Source organism: Lontra canadensis, unplaced genomic scaffold (genome assembly GCF_010015895.1).
Source record: "Lontra canadensis isolate GAN:19392208 unplaced genomic scaffold, GSC_riverotter_1.0 scaffold13, whole genome shotgun sequence".
Taxonomy (NCBI): Eukaryota; Metazoa; Chordata; class Mammalia; order Carnivora; family Mustelidae; genus Lontra; species Lontra canadensis.
The window spans coordinates 1,195,305-1,209,419 of record NW_022631007.1 but is presented as its reverse complement, the minus strand read 5'-3'; the positions used below and the strand labels follow the sequence as shown (position 1 = coordinate 1,209,419).

Below are 14,115 nucleotides of genomic sequence, written 5' to 3'. Positions count from 1 at the left end.
TTTCTTTCTTTCTTTCTTTCTTTCTTTCTTTCTTTCTTTCTTTCTTTTTTAATATGCTGGATTTTCTGTTCCCCTCTTCAGATTCACTCTTCACTCTCCTCCACTTTTCTCTGTGCCCAGGAGGCGGGGCGCTCTGCCTGATGCATCAGCTGGACTCCCTTATCTTCTGGCTTTGGGCTGGGTTGAACCAAGGGGAGAGACCCCAGCAGGGGCAGAGGGGAAAGGGGGGAAAGATGCCAGGGCTTCCTCTTCACCAGGCGGTGGGTCAGCTGAGGCCACTCCCCCCTCTTGTGGTCCTAGCTCCTGTCCTCTGGGACAGCCACAGATCTCTGGGCCCCAGCGGTGTTCCTCCCCTTCCCCCGCCTTAGGCCTGCACAAGTTGAGGCTGCCCGATGTTGCTAGTTCTGTGAAGTTTCACCATCACTGTGGTTCCCACGTCCCTACTTCCACATCTGCCCTTTCATTAACTGTCCTTCCGCTGCCCCTCTGGCTGTGATGCGGTTGGGATATGGGACAGAGACGGTCTCCCATGTGGTTCCACTGCCCGTCCACTCCCCATGGCCCCACCATCCGGAGGACTGCAATGCCCTCCTGACCACTTGCCCTGCTTCTGCTCTTACTCCTGCCTTCCATTCTCCACGGCTGATCAGCACCTTGCTAACTTCAGAGGGTGCTCTTGCCTTGCCTTGAGCCACTGTGGGCTTCCCAGAGCCCCCTCCCCTCTTGCTGCCTACTCCTGTGTTCTCTGCCCTCCAGCAGTGCTGACCTTTCCGTGCCTCCCCAAGCACATTCTCTCCAGCTCTCTCTCTGGCCACAGATATCTAGCACAGAACTGTCCCCAGGGCCTAGATCATGCCCCCTGCTTTTCACCAGGCTGACTTTTTCCACACCCTTCAAGTCTCAGCTAATCAATCACTTCCTCCAAGGATCCTTCTGCCTTCCCAGGTGGAGCTACATGCCCCACCCAGGACCCTGTAGCACCCCTGAGTTTCCTGTCTGCAAGGACTAGCACCGGGCCATCGTGCTGGTCCACAGCCCCACAGGCCGGGAAGGTCCATAAGGACAGCCTCTTGTTCCCACTCTCACCTCCAGCACCAGACCAGCCTTGCAACGTCTGCAGAAGAAGGAATGGATGGATGGGTGAGAGAATGAGAGAATCACAGCCCAAGTGAGACTTAGGGACCCATGCGGTTTGCCTTACCCACACTGATACTTAACCGTGCATCTCTCCTCAGACACAGAGAGAAGTCCTTTCGCTTTCCCAGAGAAGGTGAGCTCATTGACTGAGCCACAACAGAAAGCCCAGCCCTTCACTCCCAGTCCTGGTTTTCTGCACCCCCTCACCCTGCTGCCTCCACTTACCCAAGTGTCCACACCTGCAAAGTCCTCAGAACCCCTAGAAGTACGGGATAAGGCTCAACCCTGGGCAGAACCATCCCGGGAGAGACTAGGAGGAGGGGGGCCAAGGCAGAGAGGAGAACAGTGGGCAGAGATGAAGAGGAGGATGATGGAGAGGCAGGGGAAGGGAGAAGGCAGCACGGACCCAGTGTGTGGTCGGCACACTCGATGTAGATATTCGGCGGGCAGATGGTCTCATTGCCTGAAAGGAGAGAAGATTATTCCTGGAGTCTACGGTTCCACCCCCTCTCCCCCAGCACATTCCCAAATGTGGACACACACCTGTGTGCATGCACACACAAACACGTATGTCTGTACATCCCTGTACATGCATGAGCTTCTACGTGCTTGTGCATGTATGCCTAAAATGCAAACATATGCACACTTGCATGTACATGTATACACATACATCTGTATGCGTGTGTTCAAGCACACCCACACAACCCTGTCCATAAACATATGTATGCATAGATACATATTAACACGGCCACAAGCACACATGAGTGTATTCCCAGAGACACATGTGAAAACACGTAAAATCCTGGACAGGGGCACCTGGGGGGCGCAGTCTGTTACCGACAGACTCTTGATTTCAGCTCAGCTCCTCATCTCAGGGTCATGAGATCGAGGCCCCGTGCAGCTCCATGCTCAGCAGGAAGTCTGCTTCTCTCTCTCTCCCTCTGCCCCTCCTCCCCGCACTTTCTCTCTCAAATAAATAACTAGATCTTTTTAAAAAATCTCCAACATACATGCATGCGCTCACAGGAGTACAGGCAGGCACGCATGCCGCGGTGCACGTGCTCGTGCACAGGAGCAGCATTCCACCCAGGGAGGTTCTGGAGCCTGGCGGGGTGGCCCCGACAGCTGGCGGGAGGGGTGGGTGCCCACCTGGCATGTGCACCATCCGGCAGTGGCAGCGCTGAAGCACGGCCTCCTTTTCACAGCGCAGCCGGCAGGCAGACACACTGTAGGCTGAGTAGCCCTGAAGCTCGGGCTCCCAGAGCCCGTTCTCCGCCCGGCAGTTGCCCCAGGGCTGGGGCAGATAGGTCAGCTGCGGGGGGGGGGGGTGCACATGGGGTCATGCCTCAGAGTCCCACCTGGCCCTCCATTGCCCACAGCTCCAACAAAGTCCTTGGGTGGGGGGGTTGCTGGTGGGCAGTGAGCTTTTGGAGAGCAGGGCCGGTGGGCATCCCCACAGTGCCCAAAGACCCTGCCTGATGTCCAACTCAGGGCCCAACTGGAGGTGCTCACCCGCTGTTCCTGGCAGGACACAAAGGTCTGGAAGCCTGGGGACACACCGAAACCCAACTGGTGGATGTAGGGGGGCTCCTCTTGGCTATGGATCTGCACCCGGATGCCAGCCTCGAATGATGTCTCATCTGCACAGTGGAGATGGGGACGTTTGGAAACTCATCCCAGCCAGAGGGCATCTCTCTGGGTGCCCCCAAAGTGGCCCACGTCCCTTTCCCTGCATACTTGTCTCTCTCCAGATGGGCAGGTATTCCTCCTGCTGGATGTCCAACATGATCTCCAGGCCACTGCCCATGCCCCCTGCCCGACTGGGCAGCGAACTCTGTGGATCGGCGTTGAAGGTATAACACTTCCCGTAGCGAGTATAGACCTGTGGGTGAGAGAGAGGAGGAGAGGAGATGAATGGAGGGGCTAAGACAATTCCTTAAGCTCAAGGTTCCCTGTGCTGTGAAAGGGCCACTACACCTGCCTGGATACCACTGTCCAACAGCAACCATTCTGCAGCCCAGCCTCTTCCCCAAGTGCTATCTTTGCTAGTGACATCTTCTCTTAGATGCTTAAGCGGCTTCTCCAATGTAACCTATCAATAACAACTCCTTGCTATCTTCCCAAACCCTGTGCCCTCCCCAATTAAAGGGCCCCACCGTCTATCCCGTTTCTCATATCGGAATCCCTGACACTTCCCTCTCCCTCACCCCTGCATTCCATCCAGCATGTGCGCCAGGTGATTCTACTTCTGGAACCTATTTAGAATCCAACCACTTTCCTTCCATCTCGTGCCCCGCCCCCTTTCACCGCTGTCTCCCATCTGGCCCCGTGGTCAGCTTAGCTGACTTAAAAGAGACTTAAAAGACTCTGCTTACGTGTCCCCTTTTCAGACCCATGCCCATATTACCACATACACTGGGTATTAAGTGACACCCTCCATCCATCAAGGTGTTCCTCGGTTTGCCAAGTCCTTATCAAGACCTGAGATGATCTTGTGTATCTGTTTGTCTCCTTGTCCAGTGTCCATCTCTCCTTCCACTGAGGTTTATGACGCACAGGAGCAACGAGCTTGTCTGGTGTCCCCAACCCTGGCCCAGTGCCTAGCACAAGGGCTTAGAAGCAGTTACTGCCGCGCTCAACGAAGCTCCCTTTCCCCGTACGGAGAATTCCCCAGCATGGACACCAGATGGCGCTGGCGCCCCGGAGATGGAAGCTGTGGCCCCGCCAACCCAGATTACGATGGAGCGTTGGGGAGCAGCTGGGGAGGGGAGTAGGGGGACGTGGTCAAAGGAGAGGCGAGGCAAGTTCCCCGCTGCCAGGCTCACCCCACAGAGACGAGCCCGTGGGTCAAACCCATCACAGGCAGCACCTTCCCTGGGGGCAAGGGGTCAGTGCACTCAATCACTCTCGCGCTCCCCCTCCCCTCTCCTTGGGAACATTTCGCACTGGTGAAAGCTGGGAGAAAAGGAAGGGAGGTGCTGGGGAAAAGATATCCTAAATGCCTAGCTTCAGAGAGACGGTGTAGAAGAGAGAGGGGCTGGGTTGGGGGCAGCGGGAGGGAGGATCTCTGAGAACTGGGGGCCTGGGGCATCCTTACTGGGGGAGCAGTGTTAAGTGTCCCATGCCCCTTAGATTAATCAATTACCCAGTTGTTGCTCTCCTCTCACACCCCTCTCACACTGTTCTTCTGTCACCCAAACACCCTGTCTCTTGGTCCTCAAACAAAAATGGGTGCATAACAAGCACCGTGCAATTTACAAAACATGGCAGCGTCAACCCCCACCCCCACCCCATTTCAGGAACTCAGCAGCTCTGGTGTGGATGGGTGTAATTTTTTTTTTTAAGATTATTTATTTATTTATTGACAGAGATCACAACCAGGCAGAGAGGCAGGCAGAGAGAGAGGAGGAAGCAGGCTCCCTGCTGAGCAGAGAGCCCCGATCCCAGGACTCTGGGATCATGACCTGAGCCAAAGGCAGAGGCTTTAACCCACTGAGCCACCCAGCCACCCTGGGTAGGTGAAATTAACTTGTTGCTTATAGACCAGGAAAGGACTGCTCAGAGAGGTGATGTGACTTGCTCAAGGTCACACCAGCAGTCACCTAGTTGGTGGGAGAGGTGGAATTCATCCAGTCGCTGGACTTGGGCTGTTCCCAGAACCCATTGCTGGCAGCTGCCCTCCTGCCCAGCCAGGCCCCAGCCCCTTCTCAGCCCCGCCCAGCAGAAAAGAAGCAGGAGTGTGTCTCCACACCCATCTGTCCCCCTTTCCTCTCTTCCTCCTTTCCTTGCACTCCACTCCTGTACACCTTCCACACTCTGTTCTACAGATCAGCTGCCTCTCAGTTCCTCTTCTGTTCCACCCCTCCTGCTCTGCCCCCTCACCCGATTCTGGGTTCCCTTCCTTGGCCCCGTCTGGATCAACCCTGTCCACTCTGTGCTGGGGCAGGAGGAGGCACCACTCAAAGTCCCAGAGCATTTGCTGTGCCCAGGCACTAAAGCTAGAAGGCTTCACATGCTCTTTCCCATGGGATCCTCACAACCACCCCAGATCCCACAGCTGAAGAAATGCAGGCTCAGAGAGGTGGGCTGATTTACCAAAGGTCTCCGAGATCACTGCTTCTCAAACTTTTATGTGTGCACAAAGGACCAGGGGACCTTGCTAAAATACAGATTCTGATTCAGTAATGTGTGGGATTCCACATTTCTAACCACCTGCGGGTCCCTGGACCACACTTCAAGTAGAAAGACCCTAAAGGAACGGGTGAGAGTCCAGTAAGACTGCTCTGCTTTAGAACTGCTCTCTGACCTGTCACTGGAGGGAGGGAAACCCAGAAACCCCATCTCAGGGTGCAAGATTCCTGGATCCTCAGTGGTGGAGAAAAGACATATGGGGCAAATACATAAGTAGAAGCCTCAAATCTCAAAGCACCACCCTCTTCCTACTTAAAGCCAAGAAGACGCTGGAATCTCTTGCCAATGCAGCCAGTTGTGAGTGTGTGCTCTACTTGAGAGGCTGAATACAGCCTGGGCTCTGTGGGGGACAGGCTTAGTGACCTGCCGCCCACCTCCACCTACCCCGCCTGGGGAGCACTACCTCCGCTCTCCCTGACTGCCAGGAACCATCACGGTCTCTCCACAGCTTGGCCCAATCCATGGGACTGTGGCCTCCCTGTGGGCGTTTACTATCTTGGCTTGCAAAGAGCCCAGCACAACTTGTAGAAGGAGGCGTGTGGTGGAGGGAAGGAGTGCCAGGTGAGCCCTTCCAAAGGTGCTATTGTGTTTTTTATTTATTTTCTCCTTTGAGCCTTCCAGAAACCACGCGATTGTTGCCTCCATTTAATGGTGAGGAAGCTCAGAAAAGGAAAATGACTTGGCTAAGAGCAGACAGCAAGTAAATGACAACAGAGATTCAAACACAGCTGAGCCCATCACCAAAGCACCCAAGCAGAGTGAGTGCTTGTAAACACCAGGCAGGTATTCTGGGAATCCATGGTTTCGGCAGGCTCCTGACCCTGGGTGGGGCTGGGCAGCCTCCCTTCCTAATACCCCTAACATGTTCGCACAGACGCATGCTGCGTGACCCGGAGCCCAGGCCCCTGCAGGGCAGAGGTGACCAGGAAGGTTTGGACTACAGTGACTTTGCGGGGGGGGGGGGCATTCCTGCCCCCACCCTGCCCTGCCCTTGAGGTGGTGGTGCAGAGCAGCCTAGGGAGGAAGAGCTCTGGGTCAGACGGATATACACCGCAGGGAACAGACAGGCCGGATTGGCAGGGCCACCTGCACCGCCCAGGTCAGGCCTGACTGCTGGGCAGAGCAGAGCGTTGCCCCGGAGACGGTCCCCGGGCCAGGCCGGCAGCGGCGGGTGGAGTCGCCAGCCCCTAAGTGGCAGCACTCTGGCGGCGGCACAGCCCATGGCCTCTTCCATGGAGACGGCACGGCAGCTCTGCCTCGAGGTCCTCTAGGCTGGCCGCTGCTCTCTTCCCCATGGACTGGCCCAGGAGCAGGCTATGTGTACAGGAGAGTCCAGGGTCCAGCCACAGAGAGTGACAGGGGCTGGGCCACCATGTGCCTTTGTGTGCTGAGGGTCTGTCTCCAAGAGACCTACCCTCGGCCTCTGGGTCCCATCCCCATCTCAGACCCCCACCTCTTCCTTTGGTCTATCCCCCCACACACACCCCGCCCTCAGTCTTGCTCACTGCCTTAGCTTCCAGGTCCACCTTCTGGACCCAGGCTGAACAGCTTCTGGATGGGAATCTGTCTGTGCTCCGTGTGGGCTCTTGAACTCCTCCGTGACCTTTTTCTGGCCAGCCCTCTGCCTGTCCCTCTCAGAGCACTTTATCCTTTCTTGGCCTGGGCTCTGGCCTGGGTTTGCCTCCTTAGTCTCTGTCCCCTGATCTTGGTGTGTATCTCAAAGCCTTTTTCTATTCTCCTGGCCTGGCCATCCTCAGCATCTGAGAAATGATGCATCTGGCCTCTGTCAGCTTGTCACCCTAGCCTGTCTTCCTCTCTCATTGGCCTGGCTGCCCCCCACCCCCATCATCTCTGTCCCCTTGACTTCTGCATCTGCATCCTCTTTATCCTTAGCCTGAATCCAGTCTCTGTCTCTTGTCTTCCTACTAGACTTTTCCTGGGCCTGATACTGCCCCTATCAAGCCAGGAACCACTCCCCAGGTGTGCTTCCCTCCTTCTCTCTGCCCTCTCCTCCAGGTCTGCCCCAGACAACATCAGAGCTTGGGAGAAAGCCATCCAGAGCTCCCCACTCTGAGCAGTGGCTACTCTCAGCCCCTCGGGTTCCATCTATCCGCAGCCCATTTCCCCAGAAAGCTCTCCTTGGCTGGCTGGCTTGCATGTGCCCCCCGCCCTCCCCACTCCTCATCCTCCCTGCAGCCGCGGAGCCCACTGGAACCCACGGGGTTAACAGGCAATTAGCAGGGCCAGGGCTCAGAGCTGTGGGGGAGATAAGAAGCAGCCCAGAGCAGCCTAGAGCAGCAGACAGAGCTAATCCTGGAGCTAATCTGCGGCCTGGACTTTTATCTCCACTGCCTTCTGGGTGCTCTGCCTCTGCTAAGGCCCTGGCACCTCGCCCCTGACTTTTCCACAGTAGCTTCATCCCCCCACATTCCATTAGCCCTCCCCTGATGTGGTCCAGCCCCAGGCTTTTCGCAGCCCCCTGGAATGAACTCCCCTTAACCCTACAGGACTCTGGAGTCCACAGGAGGCTGTGGAAGGCAGTGCCTCTTCTCTGGTCCTGGACGAAGGTGACTAGCACAGCAGGTTGAACAACTCTTGAACAACCCCCTTGTTCAAGTTCAAAGCCTCTTGCTTCTCTATCCTCACGGGGTAGGAAGAAAACACCAGCTCAAGACGCGTGGAGTGTCTATACTGGGCCTATAAAGGCCAAAACAGAAGCCTAGTCCAAGGGCACAGAGGAAGACAGGGCAAATTCAGAGCCAGAGTCCAGTCCCTCTCCCCCAACACTCTCCTCTGACCCCCCGGGGAGTCAGTGGGCCCTGGTGCCAGCCTCAGCTCCCTGCCACGGACAGCCCGTGTAACCTCAGCTAATAAAGTGATTGGCCTCTTTGGACCCATCTGTCAAGTGGGACTAGAAATTCTTTTTTTGGCGGGGGGGGGGGCGGCGACTAGAAATTCTTGCCTGACTTATTTCACGGTGAGTGTAAGGAGTGTAGGTAAAAGGCATCTGCAAAGTTGAAATCCTACACCCGAGGCCTCAGCAACAGCAAGAAGGGTGTGGTCGAGACCAATAACCCGGGGCAGAGATGAACCACTAGAGGTGGTACTGTCGATGGACACACATAACATAGCTTCTTAGCTTGGGGAAAGGAGCTCAGATTTTCGAGTCCCACAGAACAGGGTTCAAATCCTGGCTCTGCCACCAGCCTCAGACAAACCCCCTTGGGTGCAGGTGCATGATTTAATCTCCCTGAGCCTAGGGTTGCTCATCTGTTAAAGGGAAGTGGTAATTTCTCCTCCTAAAGTTAGTCGTGAGGATGAGATAAGTTCAGAGTGATGCGTGGTGGGGTGTTCAAGGAAGGCAATGGGCGGTGGCATGGGGTGGAGATTTGTGAATGGAGCTTCTTGCCAAATAGTGCAGCTTTTCTCTCTCTCTCTTTCTTTCTAATATTGATGTATACTTGACATTGGTGCAGCATTTTGATCTTGGATTCCCAGTGGTCCCATTCTTAGGGCACCCTGCGCCTTGGTAAAGGCTCTCTCAGCAATCTGTCAGAGCAGACCCCCCCACCCCCACCCCAATGCTGAGATATGGCTCCCCTACGAGCTGGGAAGCTGCACTCAGGCCAACGGGTCTGTTGTTCACCCTGGTTCACATCTGGGCCACGCCTTCACTGTCTGTGGCCTTCGGATTCAGTCATTTAACCTCTCTGATCCTCCATTTCTCACCTGTAAAATGGGAATAATAATAGGCACCCTTCAGAGGTGTCCCAAGGAAAGAGATAATCTACATAAATAATAGCAAGAGCTAAAATTTATTTAGGGCTTACTCTATGCCAAGCATGGCCCTTATATAAATTACTCCCCACAGAAACCGTCTACAGAGGTCACTTATCCCCATTTTATAGACAAGATAATAGAGGCCCAAAGAGGGTAAGGGACCTGGCAGGGTCCCCTCCCACAGCTCAGCAGGTGCCAGCCCATCTGGAGCCCAAGGCTGCGCTCCTACCCATGTGTGATGATACACACCTAGGTGCTCAGGACATGGCGGGTGTTCACACAACATCCACGCGTCTAACACTATTGGCTGAGCCTGGGCACTGGGTCGCACCATGCGTGGCGCTGGGGATGGTTCAGAGAACCAAACAGACAGTCTCCGCCCTGAGGGCCCTTGCTGTCTGAATACAGAGGGATTCGTTTATTCAAAACGTGTTTATTGAGCCGCCTACACTAAGAGGCAGGTGAACAGCGGTGGGGAACAAGACAGACCCGAGAACGGTGGGGAACAAGACAGACCCGAGAACCGCAGGTACAGGCAGATCATTACTAGCTGTGATTATTGCTGTGATGGGGCGAGGTGGGGGGCGCGGAGGGGACCAGCACAAGTCCTCTGACAGTGGGACAAGAGCTGGAGTTGAGTTGGAGAGGCAATCTTCTCGGAGCAAGCCCACTCACCCCCACATGAAGGGCTTCAGATCGTGCCACACGGCGGAGATGAGGAGAACGACACCCCCTCACACCTCCCCACCCCGCCAAGGAGGCCTAGCCGCCTCCCCTACCACACCCCCACAGACACCCCGGGGCTTTGCCCAGCGACTTCCTCCCCAAGGTTGTTGCGCTCCCGCTCCCAGCCCGGGAGGAAATCCCGGCAGTGTTTGTTCAAATGTAAATGTGTGATTGGTGGTGGAAGAGAAGTAGCGGACGGCCTAGGCCGCGTGACTCCCAGCTGAGGTCGGGCCAGGAGCGGGGAGAGCTTGGGGGCCCGCAGCAGAATGCGAGGATTCCAGGTGCGCGTCGCGTTTCCACGGGAGAGGAGAGCGCGCGGCCTCCAGCACGCAGGTAAATAGGCAAACCTGCTCCCAGGTAGCGACCACTTAGGCCTTCAACCCTAGAAAGTCATTTTTCCAGGCGGGAATGTTTTTAATTTGTAACGAAGCCCTTCCCTGACCTTGCCGCCTCTCGATGCAAAGTTATTCGTTAGAGTTGTGTTGACACAGTGGAGCGAGCACACACCCACTGCCGGGCGGGAGTTCCCGGGCCAAGACCCAGGGGGTGGCGGGGGCGGCGGTGGGTTGGTGGGTGTGCTCCCCCACCCCCCCGCACACGCTCCTGGGCGGCCCGGCCCGGCCCACCCGCATCCGGGGGGCCGCACCCAGCGCCGCGCGCTCCCCGCTGCTCCCTCCTCCCTCCCGCGGGGCAGGCATCCATCACCGCGCCCGAGCGCCCTCCCTCCCGTCTCCTCCGGGCGCCTCGGCTCTCCTCCCTGGGTTTGCCTCATTTGCATTCCCCCGGCTCCCGGCTCCTCTGCAAAGTGACCTCCGCACGCAGCAGCGCCAGAGGCTTCCACCGCGGAGGGAGACACTGCCTCCCGCCTCCCGCCGCGCCCGGGGAGGGCCGAGGGGGCGCGAGCCGGGACTACTGGGCGGGGGCCCGAGGAGGCGGCTCTGCGGGGGCAGCTGGCGGGCTCGCGAGCAGCGGTAGAGGCCCTGGGCCCGAGGGGCGCCCACTGAAGCTGATGGGATATGAACCCGCGACCTCAGATCCTACGCGGGGCGGGAGTGGGACGTGGAGGTCAGCACCAGGCTCGCGGAGCTGTGCCCCAGAAGGGGAAACCCTGTTTGGAACCTGGGCTCCCCAACACCCCGTGCCCCCCCCCCCGCACCGCCCCTGGAGAGGGGCTAGCCCTAATGGGCAGTCGCCCAGGGATCTCCAGTCCCACTGGGGACCTGACCAGCCCCCGCACCGGTCCCCTGGCCCGCCAAGCCGCCTCCCCTCCCCCCACTTGGTATTTACACCTTTCACACATTTGTAAGCTATTATCCTGTCCATGCTTAGTCACCGCTGAGCCAAGCGCCACGGATTTAGCTCCTTTAATCTTTCCTCCTAAATCAATCCTCCATTTCCCCTTAATCATCCCGTGGCTCCTCTCTGAACTCTCTCGCTGCTGCCTCGCCTGCTGCAGCCGATGCCTGACTCTGGAACTGCTCCCCCTCCAATCCCAAACGGGTGTCCCAAGGGCATGGTGAACATTTGGGGGGGTAGGTTGGCTTGCCGGCGCTGCCGGCCCCCTGCTTGGGAGCCAGGAGAAGTGCAGACACTCCTCCTCCACCCCCCTACCCTCTTTCTGGAAACAGAGCACTCTGAACCTTCTTGTCTCCACCCTCTGGGTCTCTGTTCTCCTCCCGCCTTCCCACCCCCATTCCTCTGGATGGCTCCAAGACCCTAACCCTCAGGTCTCCTGTCCATGGCTCTGGCCGTCCCTACCCCTCTGCCAGCTGCTATAAGGAGGAAGCATTGCTGAGAGAGCCTGGAAGGCCGGGGAAACACTAACTCACCAGCCCCAGGAAGCCTCATCCCCTCCTCCAGGGTGCCTGTCGATCTCTTCCGGGCCACCCTCTCTCCACCCCGCATTTTCTCCTGTCCAGGGGGACCCACTGACTCAGGGACCTCAGCCCGAGCAGTCTCGAAGCTCCCCATCCGTAGTGCTCCCTGGGATGCTCCTGCCTCCCGGCCTCCCATCCCTGATCCTTTCTGCCCCCACAAGCCCGCCCTGCGGAGGCAGCCCTGCTGCCAGCCACAAGAGGGAGCAGGTCCGGGGAAGCAGAAGGGTAGGGGTGGGGGTCTAGGAAGGAGCACGGGTAGGGGAGAAAGAGGGAGGACAGGAGGGCGATACAGGGGCCATTTCTTCAAATGCTAATCAGCATCTTCCGGCAGTGCCACAAGAAGCTGAGCTGATAATGAGCCCAGCTCGGGGCTGATTCCTGATTAATGAAGAGGCCACAGGGATGCTGAGTGGGGCTGGGTGGAGCACATCCCTCATGGCCCTCCCCGCTGCCCTTGCAGACCAGTCCTCTGTAGCAGTAACAGCCCCTGCCCTTGGATGCTCGGCCACACCACTCCGATCCCCCAGGTCACCCACTCCACTGGCCAACGGGAAGCGGCCGGGCTGAGAGCGCCCCCTCCAGGAGGGCCTGAGGGTGGCAGCCGGCGCCGGGCAGGAGGTGGTTACCAGCATAATGGGTTCTAAAATTCAGGAGTTGTAGGTAGTCCTTGGAGTATTTTTTAAATCAGGAACATTTTTATTAAAATGATCAAGACTTGGGCTTCCCTGGATGCCCCCCCCAACACACACACACACACACACACACACACACAAAACCCCTGGGCATCCATCCCTGACCGAGGGCTCTGGTTAGCTGGGGCTGAGGAGCAGCTGCTCCCCTCAGGGATAAGTGATCTTCAGTTTTGTTCAGGCCGCACCGTTCCCTGCTGTGTGCCCTCCACGACCTGACCTGCCTGGCTCCCCGAAGGCAGGACCAACCCTGAACTAGATGTTGAACTAAATGTTCTCAACATTCATGCCTCAGGAGGGTACGGGGCCTGAGGGGACAGAGGGCTGGACGGAGGGTGAGGATAAGAGGTCAGCTTGCCTGCCCGGACCAACCCTGACGGGAAGCCCATCCCTTCTTGAGTCAAGGGGATGAGGGGCAGCCCTCAGCCCCTCTGGAGCCAGGAACAAAGGTTTGGAGTTGGCATGTTCTTGGGGGTAGCCCTCCCACAACCAAGGAGGCGGGACAGAGATGATCAGTATTGGTCTGACCATGCCAGGGACGGGGACAGGCTCAGGAGGAAGCTGGGATGGGCGGCAGGGGACTGCCGAGGATCTGGGGGCGGGCAGGGAGTGCTAGAGGGCCTCCCTGCTTGCTTCTCCCTCTGCCTCAGAGCTGTCCTGGCTGGCAGCTGGGTGGGGCTGGGAGCGAAGAGAGGAGGGCAGGGAGGGGGACTGCCCAGCTGGAAGAGGCCTTGTCTAATTGTGCCTGATTAGTAGAGAGGAAGAGAACAGGGCGAGTGATTAATAGTCACGGCAGTCACCAGCTAGTGGGTAGGGAGGGCTGGGAGCGGGAGGGAAGTCTGGGAGCCAAGAGGGGATGGAGGCCCACGGGTCCCTGGACATCTGCCCACCTAGGGACTGCCTGGACCACTGACGACCCTGCAGAGAGGGGCCGGATTCTACCTCTGCCTCCTCAAGGATTCTCCATGTCCCCCATGCTTCCATTTTCCAGACACTAGAATGGAAGAGAAAAGACCAAGGTCATGCCCCACACCTAGGAAGAAAGGTCTGTCTGCTCATGTGGTGTTTCCAGACACCCCGATGTCCCCAGACACAGACCCTAACCTCAGCCCAGATCGGAGATGACAGCACCAACCAGAGCCCACAGCCACCGCCTCCCATCCTTGGACCCCAGTTGGAAGTCCTAGCCCTGCCCATTGAGGTAGTCTGAGCCTCATTCCTTGGACCATGGAGAACTACACTGTCCCATACGGTTGTCCCTAGCCACATGTGAACTGTTTGAACTGACCATTCCTTTTCCCTGTCACACTGATCCCCTGTCAGATGCCCCGCAGCCAGTGTGGCCCGTGACTACCCTGCTAAACAGTGCAGATATGGACCCCTTCCACCATGCCCGAGGTGTCCGGTGGGAGAGCACTGAACTCGAGAGTGTGTGCACACACGTGTGCACATGCAGGAATATTTGGGAGGGCTGGGTCACAGGGCAATGCTGGCAAGGCTGCAATAGTGTAGGGGGGTTCAAATTTTTTAGGTCTTACTATTGTATTTATTGAATATAGAAACTGTAGCTCATGGAGGCTTTTTGAGTTCTCCAAGGCCACACTGCTTTAAGGGGAAAGCCGAAGTTCAAATCCAGCCAGTCTGGCTTGGGAAACCACACACTTGACCGCCCCACCATACACTCCCCAGCTGAGAGGCGATGCTGAATTTTAGAG

The 14,115-nt window shown here is 57.3% G+C and overlaps 1 protein-coding gene across 1 annotated transcript in view; it reads right to left on the bottom strand.

Annotated features, from left to right (window-relative positions):
• ASIC4 (acid sensing ion channel subunit family member 4) overlaps window positions 1–14,115 on the bottom strand; it is a 20,974-nt gene that overhangs the window by 3,623 nt on the left and 3,236 nt on the right. Inside the window, 4 exon segments of the mRNA XM_032857302.1 lie at window positions 1,544–1,600; window positions 2,287–2,449; window positions 2,650–2,777; window positions 2,875–3,019. Of these exon segments, the coding sequence (XP_032713193.1) occupies window positions 1,544–1,600; window positions 2,287–2,449; window positions 2,650–2,777; window positions 2,875–3,019 (493 nt within the window).